This window comes from Ptiloglossa arizonensis, chromosome 2, assembly GCF_051014685.1.
Source record: "Ptiloglossa arizonensis isolate GNS036 chromosome 2, iyPtiAriz1_principal, whole genome shotgun sequence".
Lineage (NCBI taxonomy): Eukaryota > Metazoa > Arthropoda > Insecta > Hymenoptera > Colletidae > Ptiloglossa > Ptiloglossa arizonensis.
This window is the reverse complement of record NC_135049.1, coordinates 14,404,904-14,432,180: the sequence shown is the minus strand read 5'-3', so window position 1 is coordinate 14,432,180 and position 27,277 is coordinate 14,404,904. Positions and strand designations below refer to the sequence as shown.

General features: G+C 34.4%; 1 protein-coding gene across 1 annotated transcript; it reads right to left on the bottom strand.

Moving 5' to 3' along the window:
• Positions 1–14,086: 14,086 nt before the first annotated feature.
• Positions 14,087–20,902, bottom strand: LOC143154823 (uncharacterized). Its single transcript, XM_076326812.1, has 6 exons — positions 20,773–20,902; positions 19,799–19,933; positions 18,631–19,029; positions 16,357–16,499; positions 14,758–15,290; positions 14,087–14,090 (listed from the first exon to the last, which is right to left on the bottom strand). The coding sequence occupies exons 1-6, from the start codon at positions 20,900–20,902 to the stop codon at positions 14,087–14,089; spliced, it is 1,344 nt and encodes a 447-aa protein (XP_076182927.1).
• Between the last annotated feature and the right edge of the window lie 6,375 nt (positions 20,903–27,277).

Sequence of the window (27,277 nt, the reverse complement as noted above, 5' to 3'; positions counted from 1 at the left end):
GTAACAGTATTCTGTTTGTTTTATCTATCAGACACTTCATTCGTAGAAGTTGGTAATGTTTCTATTCACAGTTGAAATATAAACTCGAAGTACTGAAATCTCACCTGGAAACGTTCAACGTCGAACTAATTTCTCTTCCATCTATTAATATACCCGAGGAAAGAAATTAATACACTTTCGGTAATTAACTCTTACTTCGTGAAGTAGTGGATTAATAGTTTACACGTAGAATGTACGGTGTATCGACAATGTACGGTTGTGTTATGTTAAAATTTCTTCGACCGTGTGAATTGAAATAAATTTTCACTCCTCTATTAATTTTATTTCCGAAAGAAATTTGCACGTCATCTATAATTACGTTTTTACAACGAATAATTAATTAACGAGGAATAATTAACGATTTACATGCAGAACGCACGATGAACGATGTGAAGCTCTATTTAATCGAATTTTCCTAACCCGTGTGCTACTCAGATGGAACTTTTACTCTTTCGGTGCTCGTTTTAAACAATTTCACCCAATACACTGTTATACACGCTCGAAGCTTTCTTGGATAGATACGATATTTTAATGCAAAGTAGGAAATTTTTGGAATTTTTTACATTTCATTTCACGTTCTCTTTTTTGTACGATAGTTGTTGAATTATTCGTTCCAGTCTAGCTAAAGTAGTGTAAAAAATTAATTCTCGCAATTGCACACTGAATATATACTTTTAATACGAGTCGAATTATTTTTGAGAAATTCTGATATATTTGTACTCTTGTACTCTTAAATAAAATTAAGGTTTGCGTAAAGAGTGACAATGTTCATTTGCGATGAAATCGGATCGAATTGTGGAAATTGTACTTTAGTATTTCTTAATTCGAATATTTTAATTTAAATTTTGAATATTTGTTTAGAATTTTATCGCCATTTTGTGTTTCATGTCCCAAATAAATATTCGTAAGAATTTAATCAGAAGTATTTTAAGCAAAGTTCAAAAAGCTATAGTAAAATTTGTTTAAGCAATTTAATCGCACAGTAACAAACACATTAGGCTAATTAGGAAGACTAACGATGAGAAGACCAGCAAAGATAAACTACTTTTACTGCCAACTTTCATAGATTTCAGGTTACCTTCATTCTGCGCCTGGTTTTATATAATATTCAACGATATAGATCATAGTCACTGACCGTGTAACGATCCGTAGGTGTAACACATGTATCTCGGACAATCTAAAATATCCTGTTCGTTCGAAGGTTTTTTGAATAGATTAGATCACACGTGTCTCAACATCGCGAATATACTCTTCAATTCTAAGATAACATCTGTGATCACTTTACACGATGTTAAGTTTGACCAGGTTTGAATTAAACCAGTTTTCAGTATTTACGGAAACAAATCGAAGTTACTCGTAGAAGATATTAGGGCACTTCTGGTTACGATACATACGGTGAACAATAACGACGTACAAAAAACAATACGATTAATCAGAAATTTATATTCATCTCGTGTCATTGTAAAGTAATATTTAATTCGATCCTTTAATGCCTGTAAATAATGATTCTTGTAAGATATTTGAAATTAAGTAGAAGTTAACTTTCAAAGGCATAGTTTTTTTTTTTTCGCTAGTTGCAAATAGAATGGTAATAAGTAGATACTGACTGAGAAATAAATTAAAATTGACAAAAATATGTTGTAGAAACGCAGTAGAAAGTAAGAAACACGTCGTTAATATTTAATAACACCTATATAAATGAAAAATAAATGTGTTACAATTGTGCAACCGTATGCATTTAGAGGTTATTAAGTGAACATGAAAAAATGAGGTGTGAATAATTTAGAAATGCGTAGCGCCTGTGAAACCACGAATCAGGGCTGAGAATATTAAAATGAACTGGTGTTCGAATACTACGAATAAAATTCGAATATTTGATATTCGAATACTACGAATAAGTGTCGAATATTTGATATTCGAATGCTACGAATAAAATTCGAGTATTTAATATTCGAATGCTACGAATAAGTTTCGAATATTTAATATTCGAATACTACGAATAAAATTCGAATATTTGATATTCAAATGCTACGAATAACTTTCGAATATTTAATATTCGAATCCTACGAATAAAATTCGAATATATTATATTCGAATGCTACGAATCAGTTTCGAATATTTGATATTCGAATACTACGAATAACTTTCGAATATTTAATATTCGAATACTACGAATAAAATTCGAATATATTATATTCGAATGCTACGAATAAGTTTCGAATATTTAATATTCGAATCCTACAAATAAGTTTCGAATATTTAATATTCGAATCCTACGAATAAAATTCGAATATATTATATTCGAATGCTACGAATAAGTTTCGAATATTTGATATTCGAATACTACGAATAAAATTCGAATATTTGATATTCGAATACTACGAATAAGTGTCGAATATTTGATATTCGAATGCTACGAATAAAATTCGAGTATTTAATATTCGAATGCTACGAATAAGTTTCGAATATTTAATATTCGAATACTACGAATAAGTTTCGAATATTTGATATTCGAATACTACGAATAAAATTCGAATATATTATATTCGAATGCTACGAATAAGTTTCGAATATTTAATATTCGAATCCTACAAATAAGTTTCGAATATTTAATATTCGAATCCTACGAATAAAATTCGAATATATTATATTCGAATGCTACGAATAAGTTTCGAATATTTAATATTCGAATCCTACAAATAAGTTTCGAATATTTAATATTCGAATACTACGAATAAAATTCGAATATATTATATTCGAATACCACGAATAAGTTTCGAATATTTGATATTCGAATGCTACGAATAAGTTTCGAATATTTGATATTCGAATGCTACGAATAACTTTCGAATACTTCATATTCGAATGCTACGAATACAATTCGAATATATTATATTCGAATACCACGAATAAGTTTCGAATATTTGATATTCGAATGCTACGAATAAGTTACGAATACTTCATATTCGAATGCTACGAATAAAATTCGAATACTTTATACCCGGATGTAACGAATAATATTCGAATATTTAAGTATTCGAGTAGAATTATAATATACTCGAAGGCTGAAACATTCTCCAAGTGTTCTCAACTTTATTCCACGTGTCACAGACTTGATGAATTTCGTGCCAATTATTTCGAGACAGATGGTGGTTTTTCTCTGAAATTTTTTCGACGAATCGTGTTAAAATTTGACTCGTTCCGTATGTGTGTTAGCCATGCGACACAAGAAACGCGGCGACACGTCAATCGTGTTTTCACAGAGGTATGCGAGTAGAGCACGTGTCACTCGTATCACGGAATTCATGAATCTCGTTCGTACGTATCGCCGAGCAACACGTAATTCGCGCTCAGTTTTCAAGCTTTACTGATTTTCAACCGGGAGCATTAGCGCGAATTTATAGCATATTCGGCGCACACGTGACGCAATCAAATTATCGACTTCCTCCTTCTGTTTTAACGACGATCGCGTGGTATTTGAATATTCTCGTTTGTACTACTCGTTTATCTGTAATCTTGCCAGAAAGTTTTCGACGAAGACCGACCAGTCTAACGCGTGCAACTGTTTCCATTCTTTTAATTTCGATATTATGTGCGATATTATATAATACGAGGTGTGAAGAAACTCGAGAGTCTTGGAATACTAAGTGATAGGAAAAACTAACTTTCATTATTTCGTTCGCGTTCGATTCGAAATTATTAGTTAATTGGGTATCGATTCGATTGAACACGAGGAGTCAATATTGTGCAACTTGGATTCGTACTCGATCTGAAATTCGATTAATTCGAAAATTACAACTGACGAATGTATAACTCAGTACAAATGTAATTTTTACCGAGTCGAAAACTACCCTAACTGATGAAAAATCAATCTCCGTGACTCGGATGAAACAATGCATCGTATGAAATATGCAAAGAATATTTACGTTACGTAACAGTTAATGGAAGAATTTCATTACATAAACAAAGGCCAGATTGCTGGAAAGCACGTATCGAAAACATAGTAAATCGACCAGCAACGTTCCTTCCTTGTTTGAGAATCGATCCAGCATTGGGCAAGCATATTTATTAACAAATTTCCATTCTATCGTTGTCAGTAGATTTTATATATAGTATTTTCTATTCATTTCGCTCCAAAAGGATCGAAAGAATTAATTGTTTAGAACTACGTAAGTGAATATTTGAAAATTAAAATTCTCTTTAGTCGTCGACGAACGATCCATTTATTTTCTTATCTTAACGATCGTTACGTTTTCAATTCTATTTTCGCATCGATGCAAAGCAAAATTAGTATACTTTGTGAAATAGTGATTATAACATTTTCAAAGATCCCTATTCAGGATCCTGGTTCGGTGATACGAGCTGAACTTGTACAAGTTGTATAATTACAAGATTGCTCGTCCACGATGAAAGAGAATTAAAATTTTTACTCGTGAGATTAAAATCTCAGGATTCAGTTTAACTCGAAAATTAACAAATGTTGTGTCTTGTAACACCGAGTGGGACGAGCGATTAGAAGATTATAGGTTATCACTGTGAAATTTCATCAGCTCCTTTCTCTATTCTCAACAACGGTCAGAGGACAACGTCCTTCTTCTAGGAAAATTGTGCCGCGCGGTTAAAGAGGATCTACGATAATAAGAGGATCTACGAGACAATTGTTATTGAATCGAAAAATGTTCTCGAGTCTTGTTCCTTAAAGAATAAATACATACTTCGTGATGTATATTATTCAATCACTTGTCATTTCACAAATCCACGTGTACCACGGTGCACACATCTGAGACGAAATAATCGTAAACAAAGTATCGTTTCAAAAGTAAAAGTAAAAAACAAAACTTGGTTAAACATTTACGCGTACGTATACGTCAGCATCGCGAAACAATTATTGTTGATCCTCGTACGAGCCTCCAAACATTTGTTGTACTCGTGCGGTGCGTTGGTGTATATTTAAGTGTATTACGTGTATTATGCGTTACAATGTTGCAGTATTATTAGTATTAAACGTGGTATTGGTAATAGGTTTCTCTTTTCGCTAAAGACAGATCGACTATGTGTAAAACTAAGCTTATCGTCTTGATGCCTTCGGCACGCGTCTTTATCGTCTTCGTCGCTTACGTCTTTTACAAGTCTCTCGTCTCAGTGGGTCTTTTCAACTGTCCTGTCTTATTACGTCTTTTTACCCATACATACTGTTACATACTGTTACATACTGTGACATATTGTGATATACTGTGACATACTACGACATACTACGACATTATCAACCGTTGAATTTGTTTGATACATTTATACTTAGTATCGAACAGGTGCAAGCCATACATACTGTTACATACTGTTACATACTGTTACATACTGTGACATACTACGACTTATTACGACATACTACGACATACTACGACATATTACGACATACTACGACATACTACGACATACTACGACATACTACGACATACTACGACATACTACAACATACTACGACATACTACGACATACTACGACATACTACGACATTATCAACCATTGAACTTGTTTGATACATTTATACTTAGTATCGAACAGGTGCAAGCCATACATACTGTTACATACTGTTACATACTGTTACATACTGTGACATACTACGACTTATTACGACATACTACGACATACTACGACATATTACGACATACTACGACATACTACGACATACTACGACATACTACGACATACTACGACATACTACGACATACTACAACATACTACGACATACTACGACATACTACGACATACTACGACATACTACGACATACTACGACATACTACGACATACTACGACATACTACGACATTATCAACCATTGAACTTGTTTGATACACTTATGCTTAGTATCGAACAGGTGCAAGCCATACATACTGTTACATACTATGACATACTGTGACATACTGTGACATACTACGACATGCTACGACATACTACGACATGCTACGACATACTACGACATTATCAACCATTGAACTTGTTTGATACACTTATGCTTAGTATCGAACAGGTGCAAGCCATACATACTGTTACATACTATGACATACTGTGACATACTGTGACATACTACGACATGCTACGACATACTACGACATGCTACGACATCATCAACCATTGAACTTGTTTGATACACTTATACTTAGTATCAAACATAGTATAGTTTATTTTGTTACGTTGTGTCTTCAGATAATAAATGTTTCCAAAGAGAAACGTTATTAACGCGAGCTACGAAACGCCCTAATCACCGTCACTGATTTCTCTCCGCGCCTGATCGATCGTCACCGCACTACTATATTTAATTCCGATCACAAGTGGCTGTTGCCAATCGTTTGATTTATTTAACGATTAACAAACTCACGTCGCGTGTGACGCTGCAATCGTCGAACGTAACGTTCCGTGCACGTTGGATTTTCCCGGCTCGCGGCACCGATGCATGTCCGCCATAATTCGAAAGCTTTTCCGGAAAGGTCGAGGCCGCGCGCAGCATCGTACGAGCTGGTACTATCCTCTTTCTTTCGTAGCCACGAGCCTCCCCGTAACCAAAGAATTGCACGCTTGTATCGCAAATCATCAACCACACCACCGACAACCACTTGCCGTGGAAATTTTCACAATTCGTTTCTTGCCGCGACCGTATCTATCTCGAATTCTGCAACGCGTTTCCTTCAGACCGTTCGTTTCCGATTTTCTCTTTCTTCTTTCACCGTCGATAAGATCTCGCGAGATCCTCGATGTTGGATGAATCTTCAAACGTTTCCATCGTTACGAGGTAAGAACGTACGATGTACGTGCGATTTTATATCGGTGTAATTTGTAAAAGGAATAATATTGAACTATTCGGTGATCTTTATTTTCGAAACTTGAGGTGTTTGGATTCTTTCCGAGAGAGATTCGTAAAGTGAATAATATTGAACCAGTCGATGATCTTTATTTTCGAAACTTGAGGTGTTTCGATTCTTTCCGAGAGATTTTTAAAATGAATAATATTGAACTATTCGATGAAGATGAATTCTTTATTTTCGAAACTTTCGAGCACAATATTTGGATTCTTTCCGAGAGAGATTTTTAAAATGAATAATATTGAACTATTCGGTGAAGATGAATTCTTTATTTTCGAAACTTTCGAGCACGGTGTTTGGATTCTTTCCGAGAGAGATTTTTAAAATGAATAATATTGAACTATTCGATGAAGATGAATTCTTTATTTTCGAAACTTTCGAGCACAATATTCGGATTCTTTTCGAGAGAGATGTAACAATTATAAATATGGTAGCTATAATGCGATTCTTGATATTTTTACTTCTTTTCAATTATTACTAAACCGTAGGGCGTAGCACGTGGTGGCTTTGATTATTCTTATTCTCACATTTATAAACATCTGTAATAATTTATAATATCTGTAATAATAATCAGAGCCTCCACGTGGCGAAGGATCTACTACTTTGTAGTAAGTGAGAAGAAGTTAAAATTTTGAGTATCGTATCTATCATATCATGATAATTACACGGCAATTTTCTATAAAAAAAAAAAGAGAAGAAAGATGACTGGATACTCAAATAATTTTGGATCGTTTCAAAAAGCTTTTCCAAGTAAATATCAGTTTATATAATGAAAGAATAATTTTCTTCTCTCGTGTTTTTGCTGTCACAAAGTTCTCGAACGATTCATCAATTTACAAACTATATACAATTAGTACGTAGTACATACGTTGTATATACAGATAATTCTATATACAACGTACTATAAGTAGCTTTCGATAATTTTGATTTTCGAGAAACAACACGAATTACAAAATTGAGTGCATCAAAATCAAACTTTAACTTTCGATTAGAATCCCTTGTGGAGAACCTGAACGACAGAAGACGACTTTAACAATAATCCAGTTAGAAATTAATTTTTCGAATAAACGAAATTTTCGAGCGTCTCGGTCGCGACTCGTTGCCGATTTCTACTGGATCTGTTCATCGATATTTTACTAAGAATAATTCGAAATGTAGAACTTGGACAACTTTCGTGATGTACCCCCATTTACGTTCCTGTTTTCTCCTCAATAAACGTCGCAAGAGCCGATTAAAATTGGTTCTGTCGATCGTTCGTGATTCGGTAGGTATTTAATACTGGTCTCTTGATATTTTTTTTTTCCTTTTTCTTTCTTTCCTTTACGGTTTATTAGTATGCGTCGTAGACCACGCGTTTCGTTTAAGTTCGTACAAAAGCACGGTAGTCGGGCGTGGCAGCAAGAAAGCCGGGAAAGTGATATCTCTTTGCTGTCAGTGTGTTCTGTTTCATTCAGGTGCGGATTAAGAAACTCGCTGACCCTGTTACACGAACGAACCTCGAGTTTATAAATCGAATTATTTATTAAACTGTTCGAGGGTTTATAAAAACTGTTCGAGGGTTCATCCCTCGACTGTTTACACGAATTGACTCCTTTACAATTCTTATCTCACCATGGACGATATCTCGTCCGTTTTTTAATCTCTGTTCTCGTTCAATCTCGTTCAAAATGAAAAGAGTATAGCAACGTTGGTAAAAGATGAGAGAAAAGATTAAGTGGCTCACTTGTGACGATCTCGTGAGAAGTAACACTGCAAGGAAAAAAGGTGCGAAAATGTTAGTAGAATATTCGAGAAAGTGACAAACCCTTGTTTAACTACGAATGTGAATTTTTTTTTTACGAGTTTTCGTAACACGTGAACACATTTTACACGTGTACAAGCGTCATGCTAGATTCATCTTCGATCGTAAATTATTCTCCTTAGGATCGTATATTTATCGAACGACTTGTATCTTTTAATTTACGTTTAATTATCGATCTATACCGATGTAGTATTATATTTCTATCTTTGGGAGTGGAATGTATTCGACAGGGAAACGATTAAAGATCAATTTTCAAGACTTGGTATCTTTAATATTCAAAGATCAATTTTTAAGACTCGGTATCTTTAATATTCAAAGATCAATTTTCAAGACTTGGTATCTTTAATATTCAAAGATCAATTTTTAAGACTCGGTATCTTTAATATTCAAAGATCAATTTTTCAGGCTTAATGAAGATTGGTAACGTTTAGAAATGTTTTGTTGAGAATAATTGTACCAGTTTTGACTGAATGCACGACTCGTTTGGATTTATTTGCGAAAGAAATTAGAAAATATTCAATTCTAAAAGTAGATAAATACGTTTCAACTATTCGTCGTGTCGAGTTTATCTAAGTATGGTTCCTGGAGTTTATTTAAGAAGAAATTCTGTCCGATACATTACGTGTTGTACAGTCGTAATGCTAAACAAGCGTTTATTATGTAACTTCGAAATTTTACGACGGAGTTAGTGAAACGTACATTCGACTTTCATTACTTTCGTTTCTGAATAGACTCGAGATTATTTCCAGTCGTCACATTTTTCAGTTTTCGTACGGCTTTTTTAAACCGGGGATTGATCAATCGTGAAATTCTAATTAGCAAGAGTTCCTGAACAAGGTGCTCGATTCTATCTACCTGTTGTCGGAAGTCGAAGCTGATATTTCTTGCGAGAATATTATTCAAGGATAAAGAAAGGTTGAGTGAAAGATTACACGAAGAGTGGGAAAAAAGTAATATTTATAATCTATCGAGAAGCTTATAAAAACGTTCACAATCCTGTAACAGGAAAATTTGTTCAAGATACTGATTTAAAAATCACGAAGAAACATTCCATATTTGTAAAAGACGAACAATAATTGAAAAATCTTCAGATATTATTCAAGGATAAAGAAAGGTTGAGTGAAAGAAAGCAATATTTATAATCTATCGAGAAGCTTATAAAAACGTTCACAATTCTGTAACAGGAAAATTTGTTCAAGCTACTGATTTAAAAATCACGAAAAAAGAATGTTACATTTGTAAAAGACGAACAATAATCGAAAAATCTTCATTACATATAAACATAAGTAACATCACTATGTATGAATTTTGTTCGATTAACATTTACATATTTTTGTCTTTGAGTAGCATAAATTATAGTTTATAATGTAGAACAGTGTCGTCGTCTGATGGAGCCCTTTATGCAGTTTTATCCTCATGTGCATGTCGCAATGCACTCGCATGGAGTAGCATACGTAAGGGTTGATTCATACTTCTCGTCGAACAATTGTGCGTCGATCATTCGAGGAAAAATTCTTCGATAGATTTTGCATAACAGTATTCATACTATTCGTCATCGTTTCTCCTTGTATTTCTTTTGAAGAAAACCGACGATTGTTCAATAGACAGTGTGAATCAGCCTTAACGTGGCATGGTCTGATGTTAGTAACCAGGCTAAGGGAGACAGATTGAAGAATTATTAACTTTGAAGTTTATGTTGGACAGAATTGTTTATGAATGCAAATTTATCAAATGTACACGATACGGAGTAGATGTTTCATCGTGTAGTAGTTAACACCACACAATCTGAAATACCGACCATGTAAAATATAACAATGGTTTTGAAACGACCTCTACGTTTAAGAACGGTAATTCTGGGAACTGTATTCAACTAAATCACCGATGATACACTTAAAATGATGACTAGCTTAAAAGTCGAACGAATTTAATAAATAATTCGAATATAAAAATAGAAAATGTTTTATTATAAATTTTCTTCGTTCGATGTTACATTTAGTTAAAGAATCGTTTGAACTCGATAAATAATTAGAAGTAAGAAAAATATATAGTACAGAGACATAAAATTGAAAGGAATAACGAGGAATTAAATACAGTAATCGATTAAAGATTATAGGTTTTTATTTTCCAACGAAATATTCTATAAATTTAAAATTTTATTTCATTTATAATACGAAAAGCCATCTTTTAATTTGTCTCTTTTCGAAGTAAAAAAAAAAAACATTTTAAGACAATTCTATCGATTATCGATCGATATTGTACGGTAACTTCTTTAACGGCAATACAGGTAATGTAGAAATTATTTTATTTATACCGACATTAGACTGTTGAAGCGCCTCAAGCGGTGTACTTTCGCGACATTGAAAGTACAGACGAGATTCAAAAAATCGTGTTTCAATTTCACTAAAAAAAACGAAATGACTTTCCGAACAACCTAATAATTCGTAAATTGTTCTTGTACATACGAAATGAACGTTTAAACGATAGTTAACACGGTGATAAAACAATATACTGCTCGCACTGCTTTAAAATGAAGGTATTTGAATGAAATAATTTAATTAATCTTATTATATATCGAGATCTAAATTTCAAAGAAATATAGAAAAATAGCCTGATCGAAAGGATAGCCTCGAGAAATTGAGTGACAATAAATTATTAGAGAGTTAAACGTTAACACGGTGTTTGTTTGTTTTTTTTCATTCGAAGGTCTTCGTTTCTACCTGAGTTGATTGGCGACCTTATATAGCAAAAATGTTATTCATAATAATAGTCAGTGATGCTTTAAATTCGTAGAAATATAAATTTCAGTGGAGAGGTAGAGTTAGATGGGTTTTTTTCCCACCCATCACCTAATTAACTATTCGATGAATTATGGTCGAGGGGTCTATTTGTTCTGTGGACGTTGGAGTGCTAAATTATCGGATGATCGGCAAAATATATTATAAGATACACATACTTTATCTAGTTGACTTCTAATTATCACTTTTACTCTTATTTACTCTCAGTGTCATATAATATTTATAAAACTGTTGTTTATAAATTCAAATCGAAATCACGAGAAAAGTTGATTCGATTGCGATTCGATTTCCATGTTTCATCTAGGTACAGTTGGTAGACATGTTTTTAGGTGTGTGCTTACGCATTTCTGGATTAAATTACCTTGAGTAGTACTACATTGAACAGTACTACATTGGACAGTACTAAAACTTATTGAACAGTACTACATTGAACAGTACTACATTGAAGAGTACTACATTGAACAGTACTATTATACATTTAAGAGTACTACATTGGACAGTACTACATTAAATAGTACTACATGGAACAGTATTACATGGAACAGTACTACATCGAATACTACTACATTGAACAATACTACATTGAACAGTACTACATGGAACAATACTACATGGAACAGTATTGCATAGAACAGTTCTATATGGAACAGTACTACATTGAACAGTACTACATTGAACAGTACTACATTAAACAGTCCTACATTGAACAGTACTACATTGGACAGTACTACATTAAACAGTACTACATTGGACAGTACTACATTAAACAGTCCTACATTGAACAGTACTACATTGAACAGCCTAACAGTACCGTTCAATGTAGTACTGTTCAGTTGTTCAACAACCTATTACATGAAACTTCACACACATTCATCAAACAGTAGTACCACCTTTAAAAAAATAAAACAACGAACCAGTATCTCCATTTCTTATCAAACGACAAAACTTACCGAGCAACCTATTATATATTTATGTACACGATACGCATACGCAACGGTCGCCAGCCTTTGTCAGCCAATTTCAGGAAACTGGTACCTACATACCTCAGAGTGTGCAAGTTGTGCGACAAGCTTGGGTGTCAGAGATGTCCCGGGGCGTCCTCCCTAGGTCAGGCACGTTGCACCCGAGCGTTGTGTGTGACTACCGTGGAGCGTTGTGTGCTCGAGAGACTATCTTTGCCATTTTTTCTTTTTAAATGCAGGGTCAGGTAGGTAGGTAACTTACCTCCTGGTGTGCGTGTCGCTAGACGTAGGATCAGGGGCAGGTTGGTCATAGTCTCTCAGGCTCGAGTAGGCGCGTTTTCGCGTGACAGACCTACACCTGTAGCTAGATTCGAAGAATTGATTGCAAAGCTGCTCCAAACGAAGAGTTGCGTTTGCTTCTTGTGTTGCTCTCGATCGTTCGAATCTCGCGGTCGTGATCGCGTTGTCACACCCCGAAACGAACCTTCCTCTCGAGATTCTATCACACGTGCATCCATCACTATGCATACATGCATCTATCATTATGCACACATGCATCTATCACTATGCACACATGCATCTATCACTGTGCACACATGCGTGCTTGGACAACGGTTCTCAGAATCGTTGGAACAGTCTGTGTGTTGCACCTGTGTCTCGAGACCAGGTTTGAGGTTTGAGTTTCAAATTGAGCAACTCTCGAAGAAAGAAGAGGCTGTAGAGGCCTAGAGATATCGTCTCAAGAGAGGGCTGCAACGAATGGCTCTTCATCTTCGAATGTTCATTCGATAGTCATTATTGTTACTATTGGGTTGCTCGGAAAGTAATTTCGTTTTCCAAAATGGAGAATATATAATTTAACAAAATGTTTATACACTCTAGAAAAATCGTGTTTCATTTTCACCAAAAAAAATAAATGACTTTCCAAACAACCCAATACTTGGTTACTGTACTCGCCTGTAATTGTTTGGTTTCTTTTTGGGTATCGTATCTTTAGATTTCGTTTCTGGAGAACTTTATCGAGGAACAGTGCCGCTCTCTTGCAGTGGCGAATAGAACGATTCATTATACGGTTCTACAAATGCCCTGTTACCATCGATAATGGTTGGTTTGAAACTTTTTTTTATTGATCGATGTTCTTTGTATTTTTGTTAGTATATTATATTTTCTTTTGTAATATCGAGATTGTATTTTAACGCACGAAAGAAATTGTTCACTTGTGTTTGTACGAAAATATTCTTTACAGCGTCTTCGTGAAATTTGAAGATTTAACCTTTTAATACACGTTACAAGCTCTTTCGTTCTTTAGATATTCGAGCATTTGAAAAGTATTTTTATTTCGATGAAAATATATACTTTCATAAATATACGAAAAGTGAAACTGTTCGAGGAGAAAATTTAGGGAAATGTGTGCACGAAGTCTCGTTATAGTTCGTTTGAAAACAATTTTTTTTTCAGGTGTAGTGAACATATTTTACCCTTCAGTGTTCACCTGGTTTCATTTCTTGAACAATTTTGTCGATCGTAGTGAGGAAAATATCGAACTCGGGGTATATGAAAAATCGATGCTTTATTTACGTTTGAGTGGTTAGCGTACATAGTACAAAGTGTAAGTTCTAAGTGACTCGTTGATTAGCTGAAACAGAAACGAAAAGTATAATTTATTAATTGCTCGTTCTTCTTTTGAAATTTTTCGCACGTAATGTATTACATGAACGCTCAATGATACATTTATGTATAAGAAAATAAAACAATTCAAAGATTATTTCTCTGTTACAATTTTCCCTAGATTTCAGACTTCGTTTTCTTTGAATAAACAAAACTGCGATACAATTTTGAAAAATTACGCACCGTGAAATTAACTATTAAAGCTTTCTGAAATCAGAGATAGAAGAAATTTGCATAATTTCATCAAAATTATAGATTCTATAAATTTTATTCAACAAAATTCTATATAAAGATTATAGATTCTATAAATTTTATTCAACAAAATTCTATATAAAAATGATAGATTCTATCATTTTTATTCAACAAAATTCTATATAAAAATTATAGATTCTATCATTTTTATTCAACAAAATTCTATATAAAAATTATAGATTCTATAATTTTTATTCAACAAAATATATATGCAAATAAAATGCAAAAAATACAATTTTCCCTAAATTTCTGACTTCATTTTTCTTTCATATTTACATACATACACATTGTTCTTATTAATCGTCATTTCTTCCATTTTTTGCCCAAACTCTGTCCGAAACAACTACTCCGATAAAAATATACAATTGCTCGAAAATACCTACCATTTGGCAACAGAGGGTGGTTGACAAGTGTCCGATGGTCTGTCGTACATAAGCCCCGAGGAACATCGTACCAGCTGCGGGTGATCGTTTCTACAAACTACCACGTTCGTACAACCTTCGTTGAGCCTGTGTATATTTCCGTTCTCGCACGGGACAGCGACGAGGCTCGCTGGAATATTTTGCAATATGTTCCACGAATTCGGGAACGCCTCGGGCGGTTGTTGTTGTTGTTGTTGTTGTTGTCCATTGAAGAGTGATCCTTCGTCCTTTTCGACTTCCAACGATTCCGGTGGCTGATGCCAAGGTTCGCGATTGGTCTTGCTGTTCAACCATGGATTGATCGAATAAGACGGTGCTGGCTGCGGGGGTGGAGAAGCTCCGTAGGACGGTGCTGGTCCATACGTGGGTGATTGCGATGGTGGAGAAGAAGGCGGTTCTGTTATTGGCCAAACGGTTATCGGTGGAATCGGAGGTCTGGGTGTTGCTGTGCCTTTACAGTCGACGTTGTACGAGTAGTCGCAAACATCCAATACCTGGGGAGGCGATTAATTATAGTTCAAGGACAAACACCATCTTTTCAGTTTTAGAAATCAGTATTTTTTGTATTTTTTGCAATATAGAATTGTAATCCTTTGAGTGTGTATTTTTTCAATTTTTTTCAATATAGAATTTTAATCCTTTGACTGTGTATTTTTTGCAGTTTTTTCAATATAGAATTTTAATCCTTTGATTATGTATTTTTTGCAGTTTTTTCAATATAGAATTTTAATCCTTTGATTATGTATTTTTTCAATTTTTTTCAATATAGAATTTTAATCCTTTGACTGTGTATTTTTTGCAGTTCTTTCAATATAGAATCTTAATCCTTTGATTATGTATTTTTTTCAGTTTTCTTAACATAGAATTTCAATTCCTTGACTATGTATTTTTGCAGTTTTTTCGATATAGAATTTTAATTCTTAAATTTTCAATCTTTAAAACTTTGTCCATTTTTATTTTCTATATACTTTAACACGTTCTTAGGAAAATTGATAGAAATATTGTTCAAAAAATGTACTCTAAATGCATATATGAAACATTGATCATTTTCTTTTTTGGCCCTCTTTAAATAAACAACTATGATCGAAGGACTATGAACAGCATAGCAACAAGTAAAAATCTAGCATGAAACCACATAACAATGAAGCTACCCACAGAATAATGAAAAAAAAAGTACAATTTTCTCTATTTCCAAATTGTACTCGTTTGTATATTTGAACACTGTAATTCAGAACTTCATTTTCTGATAGTATTCAAAAAACCTTACAGCCTTTTTCAAAATGGACGTGAATTCTAAGCAATTTGCAATTCGGTTACAGTTTTGGCTGTTAGGCAAACTAATCGTACGTAACGCAGAGAGCAGACCAACGTCCAACGCGTTAATATAAAATTTATTATAATTTTAAGCAAACGACACGGGATTTTCAAAAGAGGTCGTTGATCGTGGGTAAAGGAGAATGCGAGTCGAGATTCTCGCGCGTGTATGGCACATGCTGTCAATTCGCGACTTAAAATTCCACGAGTGCTCTAGGAACAAGTTAAAAACGAGTGTCTCCTTACGTCATTATAGACCAAGCCGCGTGGGCAGCTAAACTTTACGGGTCTTCCAAAAACGCACACGTAGAATTCTGAGCAGTTGGTCGCGCTCCTGTAACGACCATTCAGGTCTGGGCACGATTTGGATCCTATGGGCAGTGGTGGTTCTGCAAAAGTAAAACAATTCATCTGTTCATCGAAATTTTGTAAATGGAATATTTGCACTCGTAATTGGCAAATATTCGTGATTTTGCGACGAGATGGTTCTCGAAATTCCTTTATCGTTACAATTTTATTTCTCGGTTGCATCAATAACTGTTCAGTGTACAATATGTACTAGTTTTCGGCTTAGAAAACATCCAGAAAAAATATTTTTTGTGTATCAAAATTTTGAAGGAAAAAAATAATTAGTATCAATTTTATTCCTTGGTTGCATTAATAATTTTTCACTATATAATATTCATCCTGGTGATTAATTCATTACGTACTAATTTTCAACTTAGAAGACACGCGGAAAAAATATCTTTTGTGTATTAAAATTTTGAAGGAAAAAAATAATTAGCATCAATTTTATTTCTCGGTTGCATTAATAATTGTTCAGTGTACAATATGTACTAGTTTTCGGCTTAGAAAACATCCAGAAAAAATATTTTTTGTGTATCCAAATTTTGAAGGAAAAAAATAATTAGTATCAATTTTATTCCTTGGTTGCATCAATAACTGTTCATTGTATAATATTCATCCTGGTGATTAATTCATTACGTACTAATTTTCAACTTAGAAGACACGCGGAAAAAATATCTTTTGTGTATTAAAATTTTGAAGGAAAAAAATAATTAGCATCAATTTTATTTCTCGGTTGCATTAATAACTGTTCAGTGTACAATATATACTAGTTTTCGGCTTAGAAAACATCCAGAAAAAATATTTTTTGTGTATCAAAATTTTGAAGGAAAAAAATAATTAGTATCAATTTTATTCCTTGGTTGCATCAATAACTGTTCACTGTATAATATTCATCCTGGTGATTAATTCATTACGTACTAATTTTCAACTTAGAAGACACGCGGAAAAAATATCTTTCGTGTATTAAAATTTTGAAGGAAAAAAATAATTAGCATCAATTTTATTTCTCGGTTGCATTAATAACTGTTCAGTGTACAATATGTACTAGTTTTCGGCTTAGAAAACATCCAGAAAAAATATTTTTTGTGTATCAAAATTTTGAAGGAAGAAAATAATTAGTATCAATTTTATTCCTTGGTTGCATCAATAACTGTTCACTGTATAATATTCATCCTGGTGATTAATTCATTACGTACTAATTTTCAACTTAGAAGACACGCGGAAAAAATATCTTTTGTGTATTAAAATTTTGAAGGAAAAAAATAATTAGCATCAATTTTATTTCTCGGTTGCATTAATAACTGTTCAGTGTACAATATGTACTAGTTTTCGGCTTAGAAAACATCCAGAAAAAATATTTTTTGTGTATCAAAATTTTGAAGGAAGAAAATAATTAGTATCAATTTTATTCCTTGGTTGCATCAATAACTGTTCACTGTATAATATTCATCCTGGTGATTAATTCATTATGTACTAATTTTCAACTTAGAAGACACGCGGAAAAAATATCTTTTGTGTATTAAAATTTTGAAGGAAAAAAATAATTAGCATCAATTTTATTTCCCGGTTGCATCAATAACTGTTCAGTGTACAATATGTACTAGTTTTCGGCTTAGAAAACATCCAGAAAAAATATTTTTTGTGTATCAAAATTTTGAAGGAAAAAAATAATTAGTATCAATTTTATTCCTTGGTTGCATTAATAATTTTTCACTATATAATATTCATCCTGGTGATTAATTCATTACGTACTAATTTTCAACTTAGAAAACACGCGGAAAAAATATCTTTTGTGTATTAAAATTTTGAAGGAAAAATATAATTAGCATCAATTTTATTTCTTGGTTTCATTAATGTTTACCGTACAATATTAATCCTAGTCATTATGTACTAGTTTTTAACTTAGAAGACACGTAAGAAATGATTAGTATCAATTTTGAAAGAAAAAAAAATAATTAGTATCAATTTTGAAAGAAACAAATGATTAGTATCAATTTTGAAAGAAAAAATAATTAGTATCAATTTTGAAAGAAACAAATTATTAGTATCAATTTTGAAAGAAAAAGGTAATTAGTATCAATTTTGAAAGGAACAAATTGTTGCCAATGAATTAGACAATCTGGAACTTTTCTTTCAAGTAATGGAAATTGTTTACTAAAGGTATTTACTCACTTGGCGTAGGCAAAGGTCGGCTACCACAGTTTACATTGTAATCGTAATCGCAAACCAAACTAACTGCATTGAACAATAGACCATCCGGACAAGATTGTTCGATGACCACGGCGTCCCAACAATTTAAATAATTAGCACAGTTCGTCGAACTTGGAAACTGTCCGCGCAGAGCGTAACATCCAGGTGGTGGTTTGAGAATCGGTATCGGTTCAATAGTCGCTATGGGTCCCGGTAGCTCGTTCGTGTCTCCAGGTCCTGGAAGTACTGGATAACTTTGTCTTCCGGTCAACACACTAGGATCCTCCGATTCTGTGGTATTCGCAATCGAAGTTGGATTTTTCTCCCAAAAGTCCGCCTGCTTGTCCAACTTCTGTAGCTCTATGAGGTCCCATACATTTTCTATTATAGTGAACGTAAAACACGACGGTGAAGAAATTGTCTAAAACTAGTCTCAAGATTCAACGGGAACTGGTTAGTATATAATTGTTGTTAGATCTAAGATTGTGTCCTTTAACCGGATGTAGTAAAATCTAGTTGATCTTGAGATTTCAGTTAGCTCTGGAAGTTTAGTTAACGTTAACCTCTTATTTTACTCCGGAATTCTAATCTTCCAGTTGACGTCAACCTTCTGATTCTGGAATTCTAGTTGGCTCTTATTTTCGAGTTTAGTCTTCTACTTGTCCCTGATCTTCTAATCGATCCAAATGTTTTATAATACTTGTCCCTAACAAAGAGGAATGATGTTGCATTCTAAGGGTTACGTTTGTAAATTATAAATGTAAATAACTACTGGACTTGAAACTTTCAAACAACTATGACTTTTAAGTTAGCATTACTCTTCTACTTGACTCTAGTTTTCTACGTGACACTAATCTTTTAATTGAGTCACTCGTCTACTTGACTCTAGCCTTCTACTTAACTCTGATCGTCTATTCAATTGTAGTTCTCTAATCGAATTTGTGTGTATTAAAATTTTACCTAGTGGTAGGTTCTATTTGTTCCTAACAAAGAGGAATGTTGTTTCATTCTAAGGGTTACGTTTGTAAATTATACAAATCTACTGGATTTGAAACTTTCAAACAACTATGACTTTTCAGTTAGCATTATTCTTCTACTTGGCTCTAGTTTTCTACATGACATTAGTCTTTTAATTGAGTCACTCCTCTACTTGACTCTAGCCTTCTACTTAACTCTGATCGTCTACTCAATTCTAGTTCTCTAATTGAATTTAGTCGTCCAGTCGACTCTACTCTTCTACTTGACTCTATCTCGCTATTGTCTCTAACAAACGAGCTGTCCCACTCTAAGGAAACAAATTTTAAAATCACTAAAAATCAAAGCACTAATCTATTTCACTTCAAACTTCCACTTGACTCCAGTCTTCTAGTTAACATTGTTCTCTTAGTCGACTCTAGCATTTTACTCGACACTAGTCTACTTCTCTACTTGGCACCAATCACCCACTTGACTCTAGTCCTCTAGTCCTAGGTAAATCTAGTCATCCACTCGATTTTAACTTCCTATGTCCTTCCAACAATTTCTCCCTGAACTTCCACTTGATTCAAACGTTCTACTTGTCCCTAGAAAAATAGAATATTCCCATTCTAAGGAAGCAAATTTATAAATTATAAATTGACTTCAAACTCAAACGATTCTAGCCTTCTACTTAGCACTACTCTTCTATCAGACTCTAGCTTTCTACGCGACACTAATCGTTTCATTTTTTTTTGGTAAAAATGAAACACGATGTTTTTAGAGTGTACAAACATTTTCTTAAATCATACATTCTCCATTTTGGAAAACGAAATGACTTTCCGAACAACCCAATATAATAGATTGTTCAATAAGTTTTATCGTTCGATAAAAATACATTCGTCAACCTGGTACTCTACTATTCGATAAGTTTTATCGTTCGATAAGAATACATTCGTCGACCCAGTACTCTACTATTCGATAAATTTGATCAAACAACCTATCACCTCTCTGACAAGCGATCAGTCCCCTTCAAAGCCAGCAAATACTAAACTCGTTAAAAATCATATCACCGATTCCCTTCAAATTCCCTTCAAATTCCCTCCAACGAACCGTCACTCCTCCCCCCGGACGTTAAACATTCAAATCACCCGAAATGAAATCACTAACCTTGTGTCTGACCACGCTGACCGAGCTGCCTCTCCTCGAAGGTGGCCGCAGTCGCCTCAGTGGTCGCAGTTCGTCTAGCAGCGTCGCAGAAACCGAGCACGAGGGTCAGTAATATCAAGATGAACTTCATCGTGACCCTGGACCGTTCGACCGATGATACACCAAGGGACGGGTACCCTTAAGATGGCCTGACGTATAACCCGCGGTAATCGTTAAGGAATCGGTCGCGAGCACCGGTATCTCGGTCCTTGTACGATGTCCTGATGCTGGATGGTCTGGACCTGGTCGGTTCGAGGGCTTACATAGGGCATCCCCCACCATTCTGCCTTCGTAGGGAGTAGCTTCGCAGGACCCCAATTACACGGGCGCAGGATCCTGCGGTGGGACTTCTTGCTCAGGAAGTGCACGCTTCTGCACCACTCTTGCTGCCGCTTAAATTCCCCTCCACTTGGCTGTCAGCGGGGTCGAAGAAGCGACAAGGACGCGATTCGGTGCGTCGGTTGGGCGGATTCTTATTGGAGGAGATTTAGAATGACCGGTCAGGACCGTGTACTTCCCCGGTGATCATTCGTTGCCCGCGTGGTTTCGCACGTTCGCTTGGAGGCAAAAAATTGTTTCGCGATGGCGGTGGCCAACGGTGTCCGAACGCGTAGGATGTCAAGGTCCCGCGAGGATGTACGTACTTGGCCAGCGGTCTTTTTACCAACATTTTGTAACGGTATTGTCGCGTGTCTCTCCGCTGAGCATTGAACCTCACCTTTATTTTGATGCTCTCCTTATACGCGCGAGATCCTTATGCAATCGCGGGATCACCTCGCGCGACAACCTGCGCGATATTAACGCTGGTGTCCTGGTAACCATGCGCTCGAATCGCATTCGATCATTTTCAGAGCGCACGCGAACGAACGATATCGCTTTCGAGTGTTAATCGATCGAGTGTCTCGGATCGTGTAGGTATCTTGGAAGTTGGATGGGGAAAGGGTAAATTAATCGGTTGTCTATTTTGATTATTGTCCAAGAATGTTGTGGGTGAAGACACCAGGTTAATAATTGAGTGATTTTTAGAAGAAGTTCGAAGTTAAATTGAGACTTTTGGTAGCTTTAGTGTTAAAGCTACGACTACTGTTAGTTGTCTATTTTGATTATTGTCCACGAATATTGTGGGTGAAGACACCAGGTTAATAATTGAGTAATTTTTAGAAGAAGTTCGAAGTTAAATTGAGACTTTTGGTAGCTTTAGTGTTAAAGCTACGACTACTGTTAGTTGTCTATTTCGATAATTGTCCACGAATATTGTAGACAAAGACAATAAGTTAATAATTGGGTAATTTTTTAAAAATTACACTGAACTTGTCACACTATCTGCAAAGTTTGAAGTCAAATTGACCTCTTTAGTAGCTCTAGTGTTAAAGCTACGACTACCGTTAGTTGTCTATTTGAATAATTGTCCACGAATATTTTAAGCAGACACCAGGTTAATAATTGAGTAATTTTAAGAAGAAGTTTGAAACAGATGAAATGGACCCCTTTCGTAGCTTTAGGATTAAAGCTACGACTACCGTTGGTTGTCTATTTCGATGATTGTCTACGAATATTATAGGCAAAGACACTAGGTTAATAATTTTAAAAATAAGTAATTTTAAAGAGAAACTTGGAACACATCAAATTGACCCTTTTGGTAGTTCTAGTGTTAAAGCTACGACTACCGTTAGTTGCCTATTTCGATAATTGTGCACGAATATTGTAGGCAAAGACATCAGGTTAATAATCGAGTAATTTTAAAAAGAAGTTTAAAGTCAAATTGACCACTTTAGTAATTTTAGTGTTAAAGCTACGAACACCCTTAGTTGTATATTTGAATAATTGCCCACGAATATTGTAGGCAAAGACACCAGGTTAATAATTGAGTAATTTCAAGAAGAAGGCTTTTGGTCTTGAGAAATTTCACTTGAAAGTTTTACTGTAAATATAGGCAATATTGATATACTTCTGATGATGTCATCTCGAAAAAGAATTCTAATGTAACACCTACTATCTCTGTACGTGAGTTGCCCATACTTTTACGGTACGTACAATCCCAATAATTGTATGGAATTCTTGAAGAAGCACTTCTTTAAAAAATATACATCTAATACCATAACCACAATTTTTATGCCCAAAATTGTCTACATTTATGATAAAAGTGTAACACGAAGTTTCTCAAAAACCAGCCCATTTTAACAAATACTGCGACACTATCGAACTTGTCACACTAGCTGCATAAATTATACCCAATTTCATTCTAAAAGTTTATTATCCCAACACTCTCCTTGCAAACCTTCAACTTTTTTTTAAGAATCCTTCAGTCTACAGATTCTGTACAAGCTTTTCAATTATTCCGTAATTTCTCTATCGATCACTGTACATTTATTAGCAATTACTCGTTCATCATCGGAGCGAATTGCGTGAAAAAATAATTCACACACCTTCTCGAGTGTATTAATTACCACAGAGCGTGTCAGTTTCACGCATCGCGTACTTTTCTCTCGAAAAAAAAAAAGAGAAAAAAAAAATCCCCAACCATCGTCTACTCTTCGACACGAGGGAAAAACCCTCTTACAGTTAACTATCGTCTTCGCGTTTCTTCTCTCGATCGAAAGAACGTTAATATTAAGATACACGGTTGTCGATCGAGTCGTCGAACTCGGTCATAGTCGGTGAACCTGACTTCCGGTTCGATTTCTGTGGAACCTTCACTCGCGACGCGGACAAAAAATCTGATCGTTGAACCTGCGCGACTGAAAGCTGGAATGCGGGGGTAAATGCACTCTCGAGATTACTCTTTAGGCGAACCCTCGTTAACGAAATGCGTTTTGATATTCGAACACCGGTCTTTGAACGTTTCGGTTCGTAACTTCTTCTCCCCTTCCGCCATCCCCTTCCCCCCTCGGGTGCATTGCGTGAATTTTATGGTACAGGTTACGTTGCCAGGGCCGGGCCAGCCACGGGGATCATCGGCTTTTTTATTATCCGGCGACGAGGAAGAATACTCTGGAACGAGGAGAACGAAAAAAGAAAAGGCTCGAACGAATTCTCGTAATCCTGAAATCCAGATATCCGCGCCCGATGTGTAACCGGCCCTCGACGATTTTTGGCAAAGATACCGAAGAATGCCGGGCATAGTGAGTCACGCGTGACCTCAGCACTTGGTTTTCCGCGCGTGTGACGATTTACATTTCACCGGATCCTGGAACAGTTAAATGGCACGTTGCCTTGTGTTTTTGACGATCGTACCATCGAAACACTGCTCACCTCCCTATTTGTGCATCGTTGAAGAAATTGTCGCGTAACGCGAGTTAACCGCGATGTACTAGGTTGTTCGATAAGTTTCGTCGTGCGATGACACTTATTGTACAGTACTACATTGAATAGTTCTACATTGAACAGTACTATATGGAATAGTAATACATTGAACAGTACTACATTGAACAGTACTACATGGAACAGTACTACATGGAACAGTACTACATAGAACAGTACTACATGGAATAGTAGTACATTGAACAGTATTATATGGAACAGTACTACATTGAACAGTACTACATTGAACAGTACTACATGGAATAGTAATACATTGAAGAGTACTACATTGAAGAGTACTACATTGAACAGTACTATATGGAACAGTACTACATGAAATAGTACTACATTGAACAGTACTACATTAAATAGTATTACATTGAACTGTACAACATTGAACAGTACTACATGGAATAGTACTACATTGAACAGTACTACATTGAACAATACTACATTGAACAGTACTACATTGAACAGTACTAGATTGAAGAGTACTACATTGAACAGTACTACATGGAATAGTAATACATTGAACAGTACTACATGGAATAGTACTACATTGAACAGTACTACATTAAACAGTATTACATTGAACTGTACAACATTGAACAGTACTATATGGAATAGTAATACATTGAACAGTAGACGAAGACAAAGATGGGTGAATAATATGTGACGAGTAAAAGTAACGAATAACAAATAAAATTTAAAATGCTTAAATTGTATCTACGGGCAAGTATAATTAAGTTCGTATTTAAAAAAATAAAATCACCCAATCGTGTACGTTATTATATAATTTTTGCTCGAAGTTTCCATGAGAAATCGAATTACTCGTGATTAAGTAAAAGTACATCGGATTGCTTCGATACACGATTATCACGATTACATGATTGCTTTCAAGAAAATTGCTCCTGCAAATTCATACTCTCCTTTTAAAGACACTCTATCGTTTAGTAACCGAGATTCTTAATTACACTTATTTAATCTGAATAATTACGACAATCCGAATAAATTGCAATTAATCGGGAACGATTTTTTTTATTAAATAGATAACTTGATTCCTTTTTTCAACAAGGATCATAATTTGTTATTTCCTTTGACTTTAGCTAAACTTTTTAAACAAACTTCCCGAATGTAAGTTAACTCGGCTTTTGTATATTCAACGATGAATTGGACATCAATCATTGCATTTACTGAATAACGGATTACTCGAACAACACTTGAACGCATGTTTTATTGTTCGGAGAGTGTTTTTTTTTTTTTTCATGTTACATACGTTTAGGAGAAACGTTGTATAGTTTAGCATAATGGCCAGGAAGATCTGCGAGGACTGTCATTCCGAGATAAAATGTGAAACACTGTACGCACTCGTGACAAGAATTCGTTTCTTGTTAGACTCGTTTCAGGTAACTTTTATACAGTTGTGCAAATTGTATGCTTAAAGGTATGCCTACTAAACAGCTTTAGAAACATACTACTAGGAAGTATGTATTGCATCACTCGAACATTTTACTTATTATCACTTCTACTTCGGTGAATGTTACTGAAAAAGTATTATTATCCGATGGTTTAGTAGATCACTTCTATAATTAGCATTTTCTATTTTAATTATTAATTAATTGTACGAAATATAAAAATATAAATATTCCTTCTCCAATAATAGAAATAAAAATTATATATAAAGGTGAATTTATTTCAAAATTTAAATAACTTGCACAGAAAACATCTCTGCAAACTTTATAATAAAATACTGTAAAAGCAATCAAAACTATCGTTTTCAATATTGCTAATTACAATATTATTTCATTGTGTCCCTTTTGATTTTAAATGGATTCGTGTTCTTTACATGCTACTTAATCAAAAGTTTAAATACACTGCCAATACTAAGTAAATCAGTATATTTGTTAAATTTCATTCCACAAATGTAATTCTTGCTAAAACTAATTAAACTAGTTATTTGTAATGAAAGTGTACAGCTTGGTATCTAGGTTAAAACAAATTGGGTAATGACCAACTTATATCGATATCATCGCTACGAAAAGTGTAGACGTTAAGTGAATTTGTAAACGAGGTAATAAAGATTTCCATTAGCGTGTATGAAAAGAATCACGCGATACAATTTTTCTATGAAATCCAAACAGCATTTTTTTATTCTATGATTTTACACCTGTTCACGAATGCTCGAATTCACACTGTTTAAGTAAAAGAGGTAATTAATTTCACAGATAAGGATAATGAATTTATGTCCGTAACAAGCTCGTAAAAATACTTTGATGCACGTTTCAGCTATACTTTCCATATCCGTATAATTATAAGCGTGCCTTACATGGAGAACATCTCTCCAAAAAGATTACGGGACACCGTAGGTGTTCGTGATACGAATTTCCAATTCAGCTGGATTCCTCTGATAACCATCACGCGATTTTAAGGTACTGTTGCAAAAATAACTTTTTCCTCGATGAAAAAGAGTTTTGCATCAAATATTTTAAATAGGACCGTATACATATATCTTTACACAAGGTGATAAATTCTATGGGAATAATTCCAAGAATGGTTCGTGCATATTTTATCGTTTAATTGATTACACATTGATGAACAAGTACGGTAAAACGTGGTACGATCGACTAATTCAATATTAAAATTACAATTAACAATAAAATATATACATACATTGGATCTTTAAATTCGTTTGAAAAATGTCTTTTCTCTCGTCTAGAGAATAATATTTCTCCCATTAAAGAAATTTTCATAATTTTAACGAGTCTAAAATTTAATTTAATTCTGTGTTCTGACCACTTTGAATCATACTGTGTAACCTTCATTAATTTCTTTAATTAATTGTACAAAAATGTAGTAATTTATTGTCCATTGGAGAGAGGATTGAATAACATTAACAAGGATTTCGTGTCTCTTAAAATATACGATTTTTACTTTATTTATAAATAAATCGTTTAAACTTCCGAAGAATATAGTTCCACTTTGCACGACGATAAACAGCTAATATTAAAAGTCACTGTCCACTGTCAATCTACCGTCAAGATCAAGGTTCGTGTAAAGAATATTAAAACTGACTGCAGAACATAATCTGACATATGTTCTGGACAGTTACAAAATTTAATCGTCTATCCGATGATCCGATTAATGTCTCCGATCGTTTCCATTTTAA

Excerpts from the sequence above, each read along its gene's own strand:
- LOC143154823 (XM_076326812.1), bottom strand. The coding sequence starts at position 20,902 with ATGAAGTTCATCTTGATATTACTGACCCTCGTGCTCGGTTTCTGCGAC. Across the intron at positions 19,030-19,798 it reads AAGTAGAAGGCTAGAGTCAA|AAAATGTATGGGACCTCATA; the intron begins GTAGAGGAGTGA and ends TCACTATAATAG. Across the intron at positions 16,500-18,630 it reads CCGACCTTTGCCTACGCCAA|AACCACCACTGCCCATAGGA; the intron begins GTGAGTAAATAC and ends TTACTTTTGCAG.